This window comes from Loxodonta africana, chromosome 24, assembly GCF_030014295.1.
Source record: "Loxodonta africana isolate mLoxAfr1 chromosome 24, mLoxAfr1.hap2, whole genome shotgun sequence".
Lineage (NCBI taxonomy): Eukaryota > Metazoa > Chordata > Mammalia > Proboscidea > Elephantidae > Loxodonta > Loxodonta africana.
The window spans coordinates 36939889-36955605 of NC_087365.1; the positions used below are offsets into that span (position 1 = coordinate 36939889).

The 15717-nt window shown below is 40.9% G+C and overlaps 1 protein-coding gene across 1 annotated transcript in view; it reads left to right on the forward strand.

The window, feature by feature from the left end:
* CTNNBL1 (catenin beta like 1) overlaps window positions 1–15717 on the forward strand; it is a 221218-nt gene that overhangs the window by 63819 nt on the left and 141682 nt on the right. Inside the window, exon 4 of the mRNA XM_010591671.3 lies at window positions 5284–5423. Within this exon, the coding sequence (XP_010589973.1) occupies window positions 5284–5423 (140 nt within the window). The remainder of the gene's footprint in view (window positions 1–5283; window positions 5424–15717) is intronic.

The following is a 15717-nucleotide window of genomic DNA, read 5'->3' on the forward strand; positions in this document are numbered from 1 at the left end:
ATCAAATCCCTTCTCTGCCTGCACTCAAGCTAAACTTGTGTCTTTCCCATCCCACACTTCTGCCCTTGCTTTTTAAGTTCAGTGCAGTTCTTCATGTGGATCCCAGGTGACTTTCCTTCTGTTAGATTTTTTTCCATCATTATTGCCTGTCAGGAACTTTGTGAATTGATTCTGCCGCCTGGTGTGTTCACTTCAAGCTCCTTAAGCTTTGTGTTCTATGACATTAGTTAAGTTTGCCTTCTGTATATCTCCACATAAGCCATTGATCAAAAATAACAACAAAATGAAATAGTTGTTCTAAACAGCCTTAAGGATAGAGACCTGTTAGGATACCACCAGAGGCTTCTCTCCAAATGGCATTCATCCATTAATCAGCACCCACATCTAATCCTTGTACTCAACATGATTTTGTTTACTACTGTTTAGTGCCCAGTCTCCCTTGCTGATTCTTCCAGGTGATCTGTAAAAATCTTTTGTCCAGTTGTTCTCCAGAAATCAATTGTTTTTAAAAATACACATCTAAGGCAAGCATAGTGGAAGACTAAAAAAAAAAAAAAGTATTTTTGGAGGGATAGTGATAAAATAATTTTGATATTTACTTGGAATAATGAACAAATGAGAATAGAGAACATTGAAAAAGATGAGTTACGAGGAATTGCTTTGCATTAACAGAAATAAAACATAGTCTTAAGCTATGTTGTTGCTACATGCCATCAAGTCAATTCTGACTTATAGTGACCCTGCATACAACAGAATGAAACACTGCCCAGTGCTGTGCCATTCTCACAATCTTTGTTACATTTAAGCCTAATGTTGCAGCCGCTGGTCAGTCCATCTCATTGAGGGTCTTCTTTTTCACCAACCGTCTACTTTACCAAGCATGATATCCTTCTCCAGGGACTGGTCCCTCCTGATAACATGTCCAGAGTATATGAGACAAAGTCCTCGCTTCTAAGGAGCATTCTGGCTGTACTTCTTCTAAGACCAATTTGTTTATTCTTCTGGCAGTCCATGGTATATTCAGTATTCCTCACCAATACTATAATTCAAAGGCCTTTCACAGTTCTTCTTCAGTCTTGTTCATTGTCCAGCTTTCACATGCATATGAGGCGATTGAAAATACCATGGCCTGGGTCAGGCACAGAGCAGATTAGCTTTTCATTAAACAATTAATACACTTATTATTTTGTGGCATTGGTTGCCAACCCCATCATGTGTCAGCACTTTCCCCTTCTCAACCTTGGGTTCCTCATTTTCATTCATGAAGCTTTCCTATCCCTTCCGGCCTTCTTGTCCTTGCCACTGGGCTCATGTGCCCATTAGGCTTGTATACGTGGTTGAACTACATGTATTATTGTTTGTTTTAAAGACCTGTCTAATCTTTGGCTGAAGGGTGAACCTCAGGAATGACTTCAATACTGAACTAAAAGGGTGTCCAGGGGCCATACTCTTGGGGTTTCTCCAGTCTGTGTCATACCAGTAAGTCCGATCTTTTTTTGTGAGTTTGAATTTTGTTCTAAATTTTACTCCAGCTCTATCTGGGATCCTCTATTGTGATCCCTGTCAGAGTGATCCATAGTGATAGCTGGGCACCATATAGTTCTTCTGGCCTCAGGCTGGTAGAGTCTGTGGTTCATATCGCCCTTTCATCCTTTGGGCTAATATTTTCCTTGTGTCTTTGGTTTTCTTCATTCTCCTTTGCCCCAGGTGGGGTAGGACCAATAGATGTATGTGAGATGGCCACTCGCAAGCTTTTAAGACCCCAGACACTACTCACCAAAGTGGGATGTAGAACATTTTCTTTTTGAACTATGTTGTGCCAGTTGACCTAGATGTCCCCCTAGACTATGGTCCCCAGGTCCATTTCATTTCTGATGACTTCCAATTTTCCTAGATTCGTACTTTGTACATTCCACATGCCAATTATTAATGGATGTTTGCAGCTGTTGCTTCTAATTTTGAGCCGTACCACATCAGCAAATGAAGGTCCCAAAAGCTTGACTCCGTCTACATCATTAAGGTCGACTCCACTTTGAGGAGGCAGCTCTTCCCCAGTCGTGCTTTGAGTGCCTTCCAACCTGAGGGGCTCATCTTCCAGCTCTATAGCAGACAGTGTTCTGGTGCTATTCATAAGGTTTTCACTGGCCAGTTTTTTTGTTTTGTTTTTTTAAAATAGATCACTAATTCCTTCTTCCTAGTCTGTCTTAGTCTGGAAGCTCTGCTGAAACCTCTCCACCATTGGTGACCCTGCTGGTATTTGAAATACTGGTGGCATAGCTTCCAGCATCATAGCAACAGGCAAGCCACCACAGTGTGACAAACTGACAGATGAGCTTAATACTAATGTGAGTAGTGTGGCCCTGGTTCAGGAATTTGCAGACCAATGAAGTGGAGTAGAAAGTCCAGTAACAGATCAGAGTACACATTAAGATTTAGTGTGTGATAGAGGTGGCATTTCTTCACATCTGTGGGGAAGGGATAGGTTTGGGGTTTGGGGCAATTGGCCAAACATTTGCAGAAAATAGAATTAGATTTTTGCCATATACTGTATGCTAAAATAAATTTCAGATAGATTCAATATATGGAATTTAAATATACAGAAACAGAGAAATGCACCATAAAATATACCTCTTCCTAGCATGGAAAAAGCTTTGCTCAGGACACATGTAGAAAAGAGTTCATAAGAGAATAGATTTGACTACTTCAGCTTTTAAAAACCTCTGTGTCAAAAGCATGATTTACAAATGAAGGGACAAATATTTTTCTCTGGTTAATTTTTGTAGCATATGACAGAGATTAATTTCTTTAGTATATAGAGCACATATATATCAACAAATAAGATGAGCAACCTGATATAAAAATGTACAAAGAAGTGCAAATAGTCGGTAATATTAAAAAATATTTTAGTATCGAAGATGCAAAATAAAAAGTTACTTATATTTCCCATCTCGAATTGGAAGAGATTTTAAATAATACTATTCGTGAAGCAGGTGAGAAGAAATAGGCACTTTATATACTATTGGTACCTTTCTGGAGCCCAGGTGGTACAGTGGTTAAGCGCTTGACTGCTAGCCAAAAGGTCAGCAGTTTGAATCCACCAGCTGCTCATTGCAAACCCCGTGGCACAGTTCTGCTCTGTCCTAAAGTGTCGCTATGAGTCACAATCGACCTGATGGCAATGGTTTTATGGTACCTTTCTGGCAAAATATATCCAAATCTCGTAAGATGTGCATGCTGTTTGACTTGGCAGTGTCCTTCCTGGGAATTTATCCTAACACAATAATTATGAGTGTGTGCATTTTCATGTTATTTGTTACAGGGGAAAAGTAGAGAACATCTGAATGTCTGACAAAGGAGGTTTGGTTAAATAAATTATGGTACCTCCACATAAGGGGGATACTATATAATTACTTAACATTTATGATTTAGAACAAGCATTGTGGATAGGTTGCGTCTCTCGCACCCACTTGGTGGTTGATTGGTAGGTGGTCTCCTCCTGGAACACTGTGTTGAGAAGGATGCTGAAGCCATGTCTGGTTCAATAGAGTAGAGTGCTGTGCTGAGTTCTACTCAGTGAGGGGTTTTCACGGAAGAGGAGGACTGACAGTAAGTGTGTCAGGCATTGGCCTTCCCTGTTGTAGAAGAATATGTAATGATAAGGGGCGTTGTTCAGCCTGTGCTAACAACAGCAACAGTTGGATGTAGAACTAGGTACTGTATAGGCTTACTTTTAGGAAAAAAAAAGTCTTTGAGTTGACAAAATGACTTAACCTTACCAAATTATTATAAATGTTTATTTCTGGTTAATAGGATTCTGGGTGATTTTTGTTTGCTTTTTTGAGGAATTATCTCTATTTTCTAAGTTGTCTACAAAAAAGAATTTTGTAATCAGAAAAAAATATATAAATGTCATAGGACAGAGTAGAACTGCCCCATACAGTTTGATTAAAAATAGTAATGGAGAAAAATACTGGAAAGGGACATTGTCTAAAATATAGGCATGTTTTAAGTAATTTACAGGCTCTAGGTTTTGTTCCTTACAGAATCCAGCCTTTCTGGAGAGGTGATATCTGCCCAGTCCTTCAGCATCTGAAAGTTGATGAGTCCTGTATGACTTCAAGAGTCCCTGCTTATTGTCCATTTCTTGCAGGAATCTGTGGATATATAGAGACAAAGATATAGTGTCTGTCTTTAAACTTACATTCTAAAAGGGACGGTGGGCATACAATAACAATAGCAATACTAATAATAAGGAGAGCAAATACTTATATAATGCTTTTTATATGCTAGGCATTGTGCTAAGTGCCTTATGCGTGTTTACTCATTTCTTCTTTCCCTATAAGGTAGATAACGTTATTCTCCTCATTTACTGAGGAGGAAACTGAAGCATGGCGAGGTTAAGTAGGCGGCCACGCCAGGGTCAGCCCAGGAAATCTGGCTCCCGAGTCTGTTTAACCACTGCTTCCTTTCAGTCAGGTATCGTTCAGTTGCTTTACATGAATTAGCTCATTTCCTTCTCACAACAAACTTTGCTGTCTTGTTCATCAGAAGCTTAACTGGCATTTCTTACATGTCAAATACCCCTGAGTGGGGGGAGGGCAAGAGATGAAAGCAAAACAGTTCTGTTCTTAGTGCCTGAGTGTACGTTTGTTGGAAGGTTCAGGTGTGGAAATGTGAGTGAAGTTTCATGCTATATAAATATGGTGGTAATTATGGGATGCCAGTTTTTAGAAACTAGGTTTGCTTTCTTTATTTTGGGAGCTGCCTCTTAGTCATCCCACTGGAGAGGAAGTAGGGGAGGGAAGGGTGTTTTGGAATGGCGGAAGAATCTAAGTGTTTTCCTTTGGAGGAAGGGGAATGATTGGCCCTTGATCTGAAGCGGGGAGTAGGAGAAACTCATTCTGGATTAGTGGGATAACTATGTTCAGGACAACAGAGTGACTTGCCATATAGAGGGTAATGGTAGCTAATCCACAGTACTGGTGGGCAGGTCCCTTAATGCTGCCAAGTGCTTCAGGAGCCTCTAAAAGGTGGCTTGTGACTGCAAAAGTAAGGGGAACCCTATAATGAGATCTGAATCCAAGATTGATTTTTGTAATGAGGAAATCGATTTCCCAAGGAAATTGTGTGACAGTCCGATGTTTGGATGAGTGTACTTCTTGGTTGGTCTGTTGCAGACACTTTAACAAATCGTCTCTTGGTCTGGATGGTGTTGCTGGTTTCTCCTCGGTGCTGATAGCGCCACATTCCTTGCAGTGATGCTGTCTTGTTTTCCTCTCCTAGGTTCATGGAGTCTGAGCTGGACCTAAATGACATCATTCAGGAGATGCACGTGGTGGCCACCATGCCAGACCTGTATCACCTGCTGGTAGAGCTGAATGCCGTGCAGTCTCTTCTCGGGCTGCTTGGCCACGACAACACAGATATCCTTTCAGGTCTGTCCTCAGTAGGAGGCTGATGTACTGGAGGACGTGCTGTTTACTCTCATCGCCTGTCTGTCTCTGCTGATGTGTGCTCACGTCTGCTGTTCTATTTCCATTCTAATTATCTCCCATCCTGAAACACACGCTTCCCTTTACTCATTCCAAAACCTGGTTTTATCTGTTAAAAAACCTTGGCAATCCTTAATTGTCCTATTTGCTCTTATTAGTACTAGAATACATCCTGACGAATATGTCCACACATGAACAGCATTCATTGTCAGGATGTGGATTTGAGGCCCCATTATAGAGGCAAGGCCAAACAGGACTTGAACCTGTTGATCTAGACATCATTCTGCTAACAGGGGGCCCAGTGGACTTGAGACCAGAGGAACCAGCAAACCATGGTGGAAAGCACATTCGGATGTTCAGGAGGACAGGGATTTTTTTGTCTGTTTGTCCTCTGCTGTGTTCCCAACTCCTGAAAAAAGCCTGAGTGCACAGTAGTAGTTGGTATTTGTTAAATGAACACTGGCTTAACCAGAGAATCTACATTTGATTCCCAGCTTCAGTTTTTGTGTGACATTTGTCGCCCCTCCAAGCCTTGGTATTCTCATCTACAAAAGCGGAGTAGTAACCTTTGCCTTTCAGTATTATTAAGAGGATTAAAGGAGATTAAGTGCTGAACACAGTCCCTGAAACATAGTAGGTACTTAGTAAATGTTAATTGTAACTCAGTCTGAATCCTGGCTTCCAAAACCTTTCTCTGCTTTGTCTTTGCTGTCAGATGGGCAGCAGCTTTTGGTGCAAAAGCTGTTTGATGTGCCTGTTCATTAGACCAGATTATCTTCCAATAGTTGTTTTGTTTAAATCCAGATTTCCAAAGGTAAGAGACAAATGTAGTTAGTCTGCTTGAGTGGTGATATTCACGGGGAATCTGCTGCTGCTTCCTGTTACTCAGCTTCCTGGTAATCTCCCCCTGGAGAGAGTGTCTGCCTAGATTCTTTCCTTCCTGATAATTCTCATAGAAATAAATCAGTGAATAATTTTAATGTAGGCTTCTTAAACCATGTTCTTTAGATGTTTCTGATACTTCATATAATACTAGACATTATTAAGAATTGCTCTGCAAGTCCCCAGATTGATGACTGTATTCTCCAGGGTTCACTGTGGGGTTCTGGGTTGTACGAGAACCCTTGCTGGTTTCTGAGTGAGCTTGGTATAAGCTGTCATGAATTCATTCAGTAGACATGCTTTGAGTGCTCATGATGTGCCAGACACTGTGCTAGGCCTGAAGGAACCAAAGGCTGGTCTGAGTCCTCAAGCAGCATCAGTCAGTAAACATATGACTGGCCCTATTCAAGGTACTGACCCTTGAGGGTTTAGTGACTAAAAGTTCTAGTTGTGATTTCACATTTCAGTTCACCTGCAGAATGGTAGATTTTCACAATATGACCGACCTTAGAGATGACTTAGCCTTATTGATTGATCGATGAGTCTGTGATATTGAACAGCTAACTGATGGCAAAGTTAGGCTAGCACTCCAGTTTTCTGATTTCCGGTCCAGTGTTTTTTCCAGAGCACCTTGAGCTCTAAGGAGTCTTTTCCCTTTGGAATTTACTACTTCCCTGATGGAGTTACATAGTCACCTCTTACCGTGTGTATTAGTACAGAAATCACCTAGTTTATTTCTGGAAACACAGTATTCATTCATTTTTCTACCGCTGCTAACCTAAAATAATAGTAGCAGCTTTCTGAAGACACTGATATCTTGCTGATTCACCAGCCTGGTTCGTGCTGGGGAGAAGACTGACACAAGAAATGTTGTTCGACGTTGGCATACTTGGAGAAGGCAGGGGCACAGATGTTCAAAGCTGTTAAGTTCTGGTCTTTAAAAACGAAAACAAAACAAATCCCCCTATAATAACTTTGACAAACTGCCATTTCCCTCCTGTTTTCTGAGATATAAACCGTTTTTTTTTTCCCTCTCGAATACCAACCTTTACACAACTGCCCTAATGATATTTTTTAAAATCTGATTTTTAATTATGCCCTATATCAAATTTAAAGCCATTTGAAATTTTTTTAATTACCTTAATTTTAATTAGATGCAGCAATTAGAGTAAATGTCATCCTCCTCAAAGTATAATTTTTCTTGAGGCTGGTTTCAAGAAAGGGTAGGCCCTCTGGACTGGCACCGATCGGTTGGCGCAATGATCTCCCTGCAACATTGCACCCTGCTTTCTGTGTTATCTGTGATCCATAATGGAAATTTTTCTTCAGGAAACGGTTGTTAGCAATTTACTGTTGTACAACTGTAACTGCTGAAAACACCTTACCGTGAATAAACAATTTTGTGGCAGTCATGACTTAAATTTTTAATCTTTTTTTACTCTTCATTTATTAACCAAGACTATACGTAACTGGTTATGTTCTCAGCAAGCACAGGTCACCTTTGCTTTGTCCTTCTCCAGGAAAACATAAACTATAGGGATTTTAATTGGATCGGAGGCTGGTTTGTTGTAACCTTAAGAGGCAGAGGATGTGAGAAAACAGCTTGTGCCTCGTCTTTTCAACCGTGAGAAGCTGCTTCAGAGTTTACTCTGGCGCTCTGCATCGCTGCTGCTGGGGAGGGCTTGTCAGCACTTCTGTGCCTCGTCTGGCCTCTTGAGAGGCTGGAGCCCAGCCATGGGTTGGCTGCAGAGCACAGCAGAATCTGGTCTGTGCAGAGCACCTCCGAGGGTGGGAGAGAGGGAGGGGCACACACCTCACGCGCTGTTGGAGAGTTACCCTGAATGCCTTAGGAGCAGCCATAAAGTGGAATCCAACAGCTGCTGCCCTTTAAAAATACTGCTTTTTTAAAACAACTTTTCCTTTAAATCATTTAAACATGTTTAGAGTCCTTTTTTCTGAACCTTTTTTAGCGTGTTTACAGAAAAATAAAACCAAAGATACATTTAAAGATATTTTCAAGAGGGTCCTGGAGAAAATCCAAGAGAGCTAGAGAAAAATATAGAACAAAATTCAAACTCACCAAAAAAAGACCAGACTTACTGGTCTGAAACAGAGACTGGAGAAGCCTCGAGAGTATGATCCCAGAAACCCTTTTAACTCAGAACTAAAGTCACTCCTGAGGTTCACCCTTCAGCCAAAGATTAGACAGGCACATAAAACAAACAGGACAAGAATGCAAGAGGGGACAGGAAAGCCGGACCAGTGGAAGTGGGGAACCGAAAGTCAAGAAGGGGAGAGTGTTGACACATGGCAGGGTTGGCAACCAATGTCACAAAACAGTATGTGTGTTAATTGTTTAATGAGAAGCCAGTTTGCTCTGTAAACCGTCATCTAAGCACAATTTAAAAAATGGTATTTTCATAAGGTATTGCTGAATAGCTTTTGTGACCTGGTGTAAGTCAGATTTACCCAATTTGCCTAAAGGAACAGGAGGAATAAAACAGGGGGATGATAAAACCCCAGGTGGTAGCTGATCACCCCTCCCACTGCACCAAATCCATAAGTAACCTGTTTTTGTGAGTCCTTTGCCATGTTCTCAGTTTGCATGTCAAGTCAATAGAGTCCTTTCTAAAGTCATTTTGGTAGATCACTGGCATTTACTGGGTGCCTACTTTGTATGATAGGCTGTGCTGGGTGTTATTGGGGAAACCAGAAATACTAACTCCAGTCGAGAGCAAAAACAGATTACTACCCCAGTGCGTGTGTGGTCGTTGCCCTTGGAGTGTTCTGTTGAGGCAGTGCCTTTCAGAATGTGTGGGTCATCTCTGGCTTGAAAGTGATCAGGGAATTGAGTATTAGAAGGATGAGTCAGCTTTTGATAGATAATGGAGATGAGTGCATTTCAGATTTATTGTCGTGGTCTGTGTTGGCAGTGAAAGTTGCCATTCCCCATATGCTGGAAACTGACATTGTACTCTTGCCGGTTGCTCGTGTAGTCATTACAGACTTATCAGGATATCAAGTACGTGCCTTTATTAAATCACACACATGCACACACAACTACTGCTTCCCAGCTAAGTGCCTTATTCTTTAATAAAAAGTAGTAACCTAAACTCAGTTTATTCAAAGTCTGCTTTCTCTCCACCCCTTGAGGATTTAGAAGAGTAAGGTCTCATTATAATGTTAACTAAGGCATCAGTACAGTGGGTCGTATACTGATATGCAGGAAGGGAGAAGTTTGTGTTGTTATAGGTTGGGTCATCAGCGCTGATGGGACAGCTCTTTTTTGTCTGGAATAATTCTGAGTGGTCGGTTGTTGGCACTATTTTCAATCAGTGCTTAGTTTTTTCAGACTCTAGAAAGCCAGAAGGACTTGCAGTGTTGTCTGGATTTTGTAAAGGATTACTCTGGGAACTTAGAAAAAAGGAGCAGACTGAGAGTTTTTAGACCAGCAGGGATCAATTGAACTTGAGCAGTTTGGGTCTAAGGATGCTAAAATGGAACAAACTGACTGAGACACACCATCTTGCCCCAGAGGGTATGTACAATAGTTGACGGTGCCTTGTGTTACAGACCCAGTGTTAATGAGCAAGAATAGGGCTGGGACGGGTTTGAGCTTCCTGGGGGGCTTTCTTCTAATTGGACTGGGAGGGAGTTGGTTATTGCTCTAGCGCTTTGCTGCAGCAAGCACCATCTAACAAGACTTAGGGATCTCAAGCTGTTGTTTTGCTAGGAGCTATTCTTGTCTTGGTATTTCCAGAGTCAAAATTACATTTAAAAGGATTTACTTCAACCTTTTCTCATCTGTAGTCTAACTTCCCTCATAATATGTATTAAAAAGCAGCCCCTGTTTTTGAGCCAGTTAAACATGCTCTGAAGAAAGGCAGATGAGGTAAAAAGGCAGTTTTGGAAACGGACCTGTTAGTGTAACTTTTGATCTTGTTTATGGATTTTAGATGAATTCTGTGTTCCCGGAAGGTTAGGGTGGTTGTAGCCTGCTTTGAACATTTCCCCTGCGGCATGGTAGTGTCCACTAGCATTTAGTAGGTACTTAATAAATGCTGGGAAACCCTGGTGGCATAGTGGTTAAGTGCTATGGCTGCTAACCAAAGGGTCGGCAGTTCGAATCCACCAGACGCTCCTTGGAAACTCTATAGGCAGTTCTACTCTCTCCTGTAGGGTCGCTATGAGTTGGAATCTACTCGACGGCACTGGGTTTGGTTTGGTTTGGTCTGGTAATAAATGCTGAGTGAGTGCATTTTCTCCCTCAATTTAATCTAGGACTGGAATAAAGAGTCCAAGTTCATTCTAAGTAGCTGTGTGCCAACTATTTACAAAGGAGGGAAAGGCCATTTTATCTGTGTTTTGAAATTCATCTACAGTAATTGAATTATATCTAATCATTGTCCTAGTTTAGGAATAAAAGCCTCCTTTGAAGGGAGGATGGTGACACTTCATCTTACATACTTCAGACATGTTGTCAGGAAAGACCAGTCCCTGGAGAAGGACATCATGTTTGGTAGAGGGTCAGAGAAAAAGAGGAAGACTCTCAACAAGATGGACTGACACAGTGGCTGCAACAGTGGGCTCAAACATAGCAACAGTTGTGAAGATGATGCAAGACTGGACAGTGTTTCTTTCTGTTGTTCATAGGGTCACTATGAGTTGGAACCGACTCGACGGCACCTAACAACAATGACAACAGGAATAAAAAAAAAAAAAGCAACCTCCACATTTGTTTCATTAAATCAGTGGCATACTCTGAATCTATACTCATTCATTTTTCTTAAGGAAGCATTTTGAGATTACTTTTTAAAAAGTCATCTGCTTAATGCATCTTGCTCCTTTTTCTATCTTTTTAAACATTTTATTGTGGTTTGGGTGAAAGTTTACAGAGCTAATTAGTTTCCCATTCAACAGTTTATAATGTTGTTTCATGACATTGGTTGCAGTCCCCTCAATGTGACAGCACTGTACTCACTTCCTCCCTGGGTTCCCTATGTCTATTCGCCCATCTTTCCTGCCTTCTGAACTTTGTTTTTTTTGGCAAATGCTGCCCTTTTGGTCTCGTGTGGTTAATTGTTCTGAGGAGCCTATACCTCACGGGTGTTATTGTTCACTTGATTGGCGTATTGTTTGGCTGAAAGATGATCTCCAGGAGTGGGTTCTGTTCCAGGTTTGAGGGGTGTCTAAGGACCTTAGTCTTGGGGGTTTCCCCAGTCTGTATCAGACCAGTAAGTCTGGTTTTTTAAATGAATTTGAATTTTATTCTACATTTGTCTCCCACTCTGTCCAGGACTTTGTACTCTGATCCCACTCAGAGCGGTCGGTCACGATAGCTGGGCACTATCTAGTTCTTCTTGTCTCAGGCTGATGGAGGCTGTCATTAGTGCAGCCTGTTAGTCCTTTAGACTAATTATTTCCTTGAGTCTTTGATTTTCTTCACTCTTCTTTGCTCCGAATGGGAAGAGATAACCAGTAGTTGTATCTTAGATGGCCACTTGCAAGTTTTTAAGACCCTGGTTGCTACTCGCCAGTGCAGAATGTAGAACAGTGTCTTTATGGACTATGTTATGCCAGCTGACCTAGATGTCCCTCAAGACTGTGGTCTTAAGCCCTCAAGCCCAGTGACTCAGTCCCTTGAGGTGTTTGGTTATGGCTAAGAAGTTTGTTTTTTTTCTTATAGTTTTGTTTTTTTGTGGACACATCCCATTGGAGATTAATGTAAGATGAATGCTCAGTTTCTCTACTGAAACTCTTGAGTGGGATCAGGCCCAGAAACAAATTTCTAAAGCCAAAAAATGGAAGTATACACCCCTCTTTTACCTAGAGCCATTATGTCACAGGCCATTTTGTTCCCAGCTGGCCTTTTCGACTTTACCTTTTATTCTACCAGCTATTGCTGCAGTGGTGGACAGGTACAGAGGGTGTCCTTTCTACTAGACATGACAAAACAGGCTATCAAAAACTGTGTTTTAGTAATTCACAGAGAGACAGGCTCTCTGTTTTCCTATTAAACTTGGACGGGAGAGCCTTTTACCTTGTGAAATGAAATTGTAACCACAGTGGAAAAACCTATCACCCATGCCCATAGCTTACTTGTGAAGAAATGCTGGATGAGTGGCAGACCATGTTGAATTTTCTCATCAAGACTGAGAATTCGTCTGTCTTTAGTTTCGGTTCTCATCCCTCTTTCTGGTCTTCAGATGACCTCTGCCTTCTGTGCCATACTACGTTACCCAGGAGTTGATGATTACAATTATGGGCTCATTACTGCCTTGCTGAAATACCATTTTGTGAAAGTTGGAAGTTTATGTAATATCAGTTAGTAGTAGGACTGATGAGATGTTTATTAGACCCAGTAGGTAGCTGATGTCTTTTTCGACTTCTCAACTGAGGCAGGAATGTAGGTAAGGAGATCCCACTGGAACATAAGAAAATACTTTTCTTGATAAAACTTAGACATTTATCCTGTTGCTATATAAAATCACCACCCTTGTCAAAATTATTTTTTTTCTTTTCTTTTTTTAAAGCTCCTGGGTTTAATGTGACACATTTGTGAGCATGGTGTAGGACTAATCAAAGAAAAATATGATACCTGGCCCACAGGACCTTAGAGGCTGAGAAAAGACTCCATCAATGTGAATGTCTGTAGCATCTCTGAAATATAAAATTAGATTTTCTAGCCCACTGTGACCCAGAAAGAGAGGACCATGCTGTTGTTAACTTAAATTTTAGATTTTAGAGGCTTTAGGAAAAATGAAAGCAAAAGTGAGGGCTTTGGCCATTCTGTGGGAAGACTTGAATAAGAATATTATAGTGCTTTCATATTTTCTAAAAATTTTGATTTACTTGGCCTCTGATGTACTTGACCTCATTTATTCCTTATAGGGACTCTGAGATAGGCTAGGCAGAGACCATTTTATAGATGAGGAAACTGAGCTGTAAGAAAATAAAGGGGCTTGTACAAGGTTGCATGGCTAGTCATAATTTTGGGATAGTCTAGCTCACTAAAAATGTGGGTCAAAGAAGGTTCACAGATGAATATGAGATGGCCCCTGTCCTCAAGCTTGCTCTGATTCTTTGTTATTCTTTCAGATACACCCTGCCCACTCTCTTTGGCTTTCTCTCACTCTCTTTTTTTTAATTTGTTGTGGTAAAATATATATATAACAAAAAATTGCCATTTTAACCATTTTTAAGTGTACAATTTAGTGACATTAATTATATTTACCACGTTGTACAATCATCACCACTATTTCCAAGCATTTTTCATCACTGAAGAGAGAAACTCAGTACTCCTTAAAGCAATAACTCTCAATTCTCTCCTCCCCAGCCCCTGATAACCACTAATAAACTTTTTTCCATGCATTTGCCTAATCTAGATATTTCATGTAGATGGAATCATACAGTATTTGCCCTTTTGTGCCTGACTTATTTCACTCAGCTTAATGTTTTCAGAGTTCATCCGTGCTGTATCAGAACTTCATTTCTCTTTATGGCTGAATAATATTCCATTGTTTGTCTCTTCTATTATATGTCTATTCCATTGTATGTCTGTGGAGGCCTGGTGGCACAGTGGTTAAGAGCTACGGCTGCTAACCAAAAGTTTGACAGTTGGAATCCACCAGCTGCTCTTTGGAAACCCTATGGGGCAGCTCTACTCTGTCCTATAGGGTCGCTATGAGTCGAAATCCACTTGATGGTGGTGGGTTTGGTTTTGGTATGTCTATACCACATTTTGGGAAACCCTGGTGGCATAGTGGTTAAGTGCTGTGGCTGCTAACCAAAGGGTCGGCAGTTCGAATCTGCCAGGCGCTCCTCGGAAACTCTATGGGGCAGTTCTACTCTGTCCTATAGGGTTGCTATGAGTTGGAATCGACTCAACGGCACTGTTTTTTTTTGCGTTTGTACCACATTTTGTTTATCCATTCATCTGTTGATGTCCACCTTGTCTCTTGAGGCTGTTGTTTAATTAGTAATCGTCACATACTAGTTAATGAGCGCTTAATCATACATGGTGCTATATAAGGGACTGCGTGCCAGGATTCAGGTCCTTGTCCTTTAGACATCTGACTATGCAAAATATATATACGTACATGTGCATGTGTGTAATGTTACCATTTATATTAAATAAGCATGCGAATGGATAATGATAGTTTTATATCTCATAATAAGAACTTTTTGAGAGAATAAATGTGGGAGTTTCTTAGATGAAGAGGACTGGGTGGATGTTTGCATTTTGTTCTTCCTGGGACCTTTAATAATTTATGATGGGAATCAATGACAGTTATTTTCTCTGGGATTACAACAAGGTCAACAGCCAGGATTTACCTGACTCTAGCCTTATTTAAACCTGGCATGTGTCCCTCTCTGCATTCTTACGAAGTGTGGTGACAAAAACATTGTTTCTGGAATCAAAGGACCTAAACCATTAGCTAGGACAGACCCTGTTGTAATCACAGAGAAAAGAGCCATCGCTTATTTCCATCACAAATTACTATTATGATGGTAATAGTTATGATGGTGGAGCTCTGGTGGTGCAGTGGTTAAAGCTAACCAAAAAAGGTTGGCAGTTCTAATCCATCAGCTACTCCCTGGGAACCCTATGGGGGTGATCCCTGTATGCCCTGTACGGTCACTATGAGTCGGAATCGACTTGATGGCAATGGGTTTGCTTTTGGTTTATTGTGATGGTGGCTTGCGCCTTTAGAGAGTACTAATTCCTATCAGTTAGGGGTAGTTTTAGGGTTTCTAGGAGTTATTTTGGTAACCTTTTTGTTTTTTTTCAATTGATTAAAGCAACTTATGTATCTTGGTTTACCGTTATGTCGAGTATGACGCATGGTTTTCTGTGTCAACAGCTTTTTGGTTACCTTGTAAATAAAAACTATAAGCATGAAGGAGTTTTGTCCAAAGACCTTTAAGCTCCTTATACACATTAAGTTTTATAACACTCCTATGTTTTCAGTAAGTATCACTTTAAAGAATGAAAAAATAAGACACAGAAAGCTTAATTGGTTATTTATGATATACAGCTGGTCAGTTATAGATGCATAAAGTGAAACTTCAGATAATTTTTCTTTCAGCAAAAAATGTTCATAAAATACCTGAAACACCAGTTAATAGTTAGCAAGTCCTATCATTCTCGTTAGGAGCCCTGGTAGTGCAGTGGTTAAGCACTCGGCTGCCAACCAGAAGGTCGGCGTTTCAAACCCACCAGCCGCTCCGAAGGAGGAGGATGTGGCAGTCTGCTTCCATAAAGATCACAGCCTTGGAAACCCTACTGGGCAATTCTGCTGTGTCCTGTAGGGCTGCTATGAGTTGAAATCAACTTGATGGC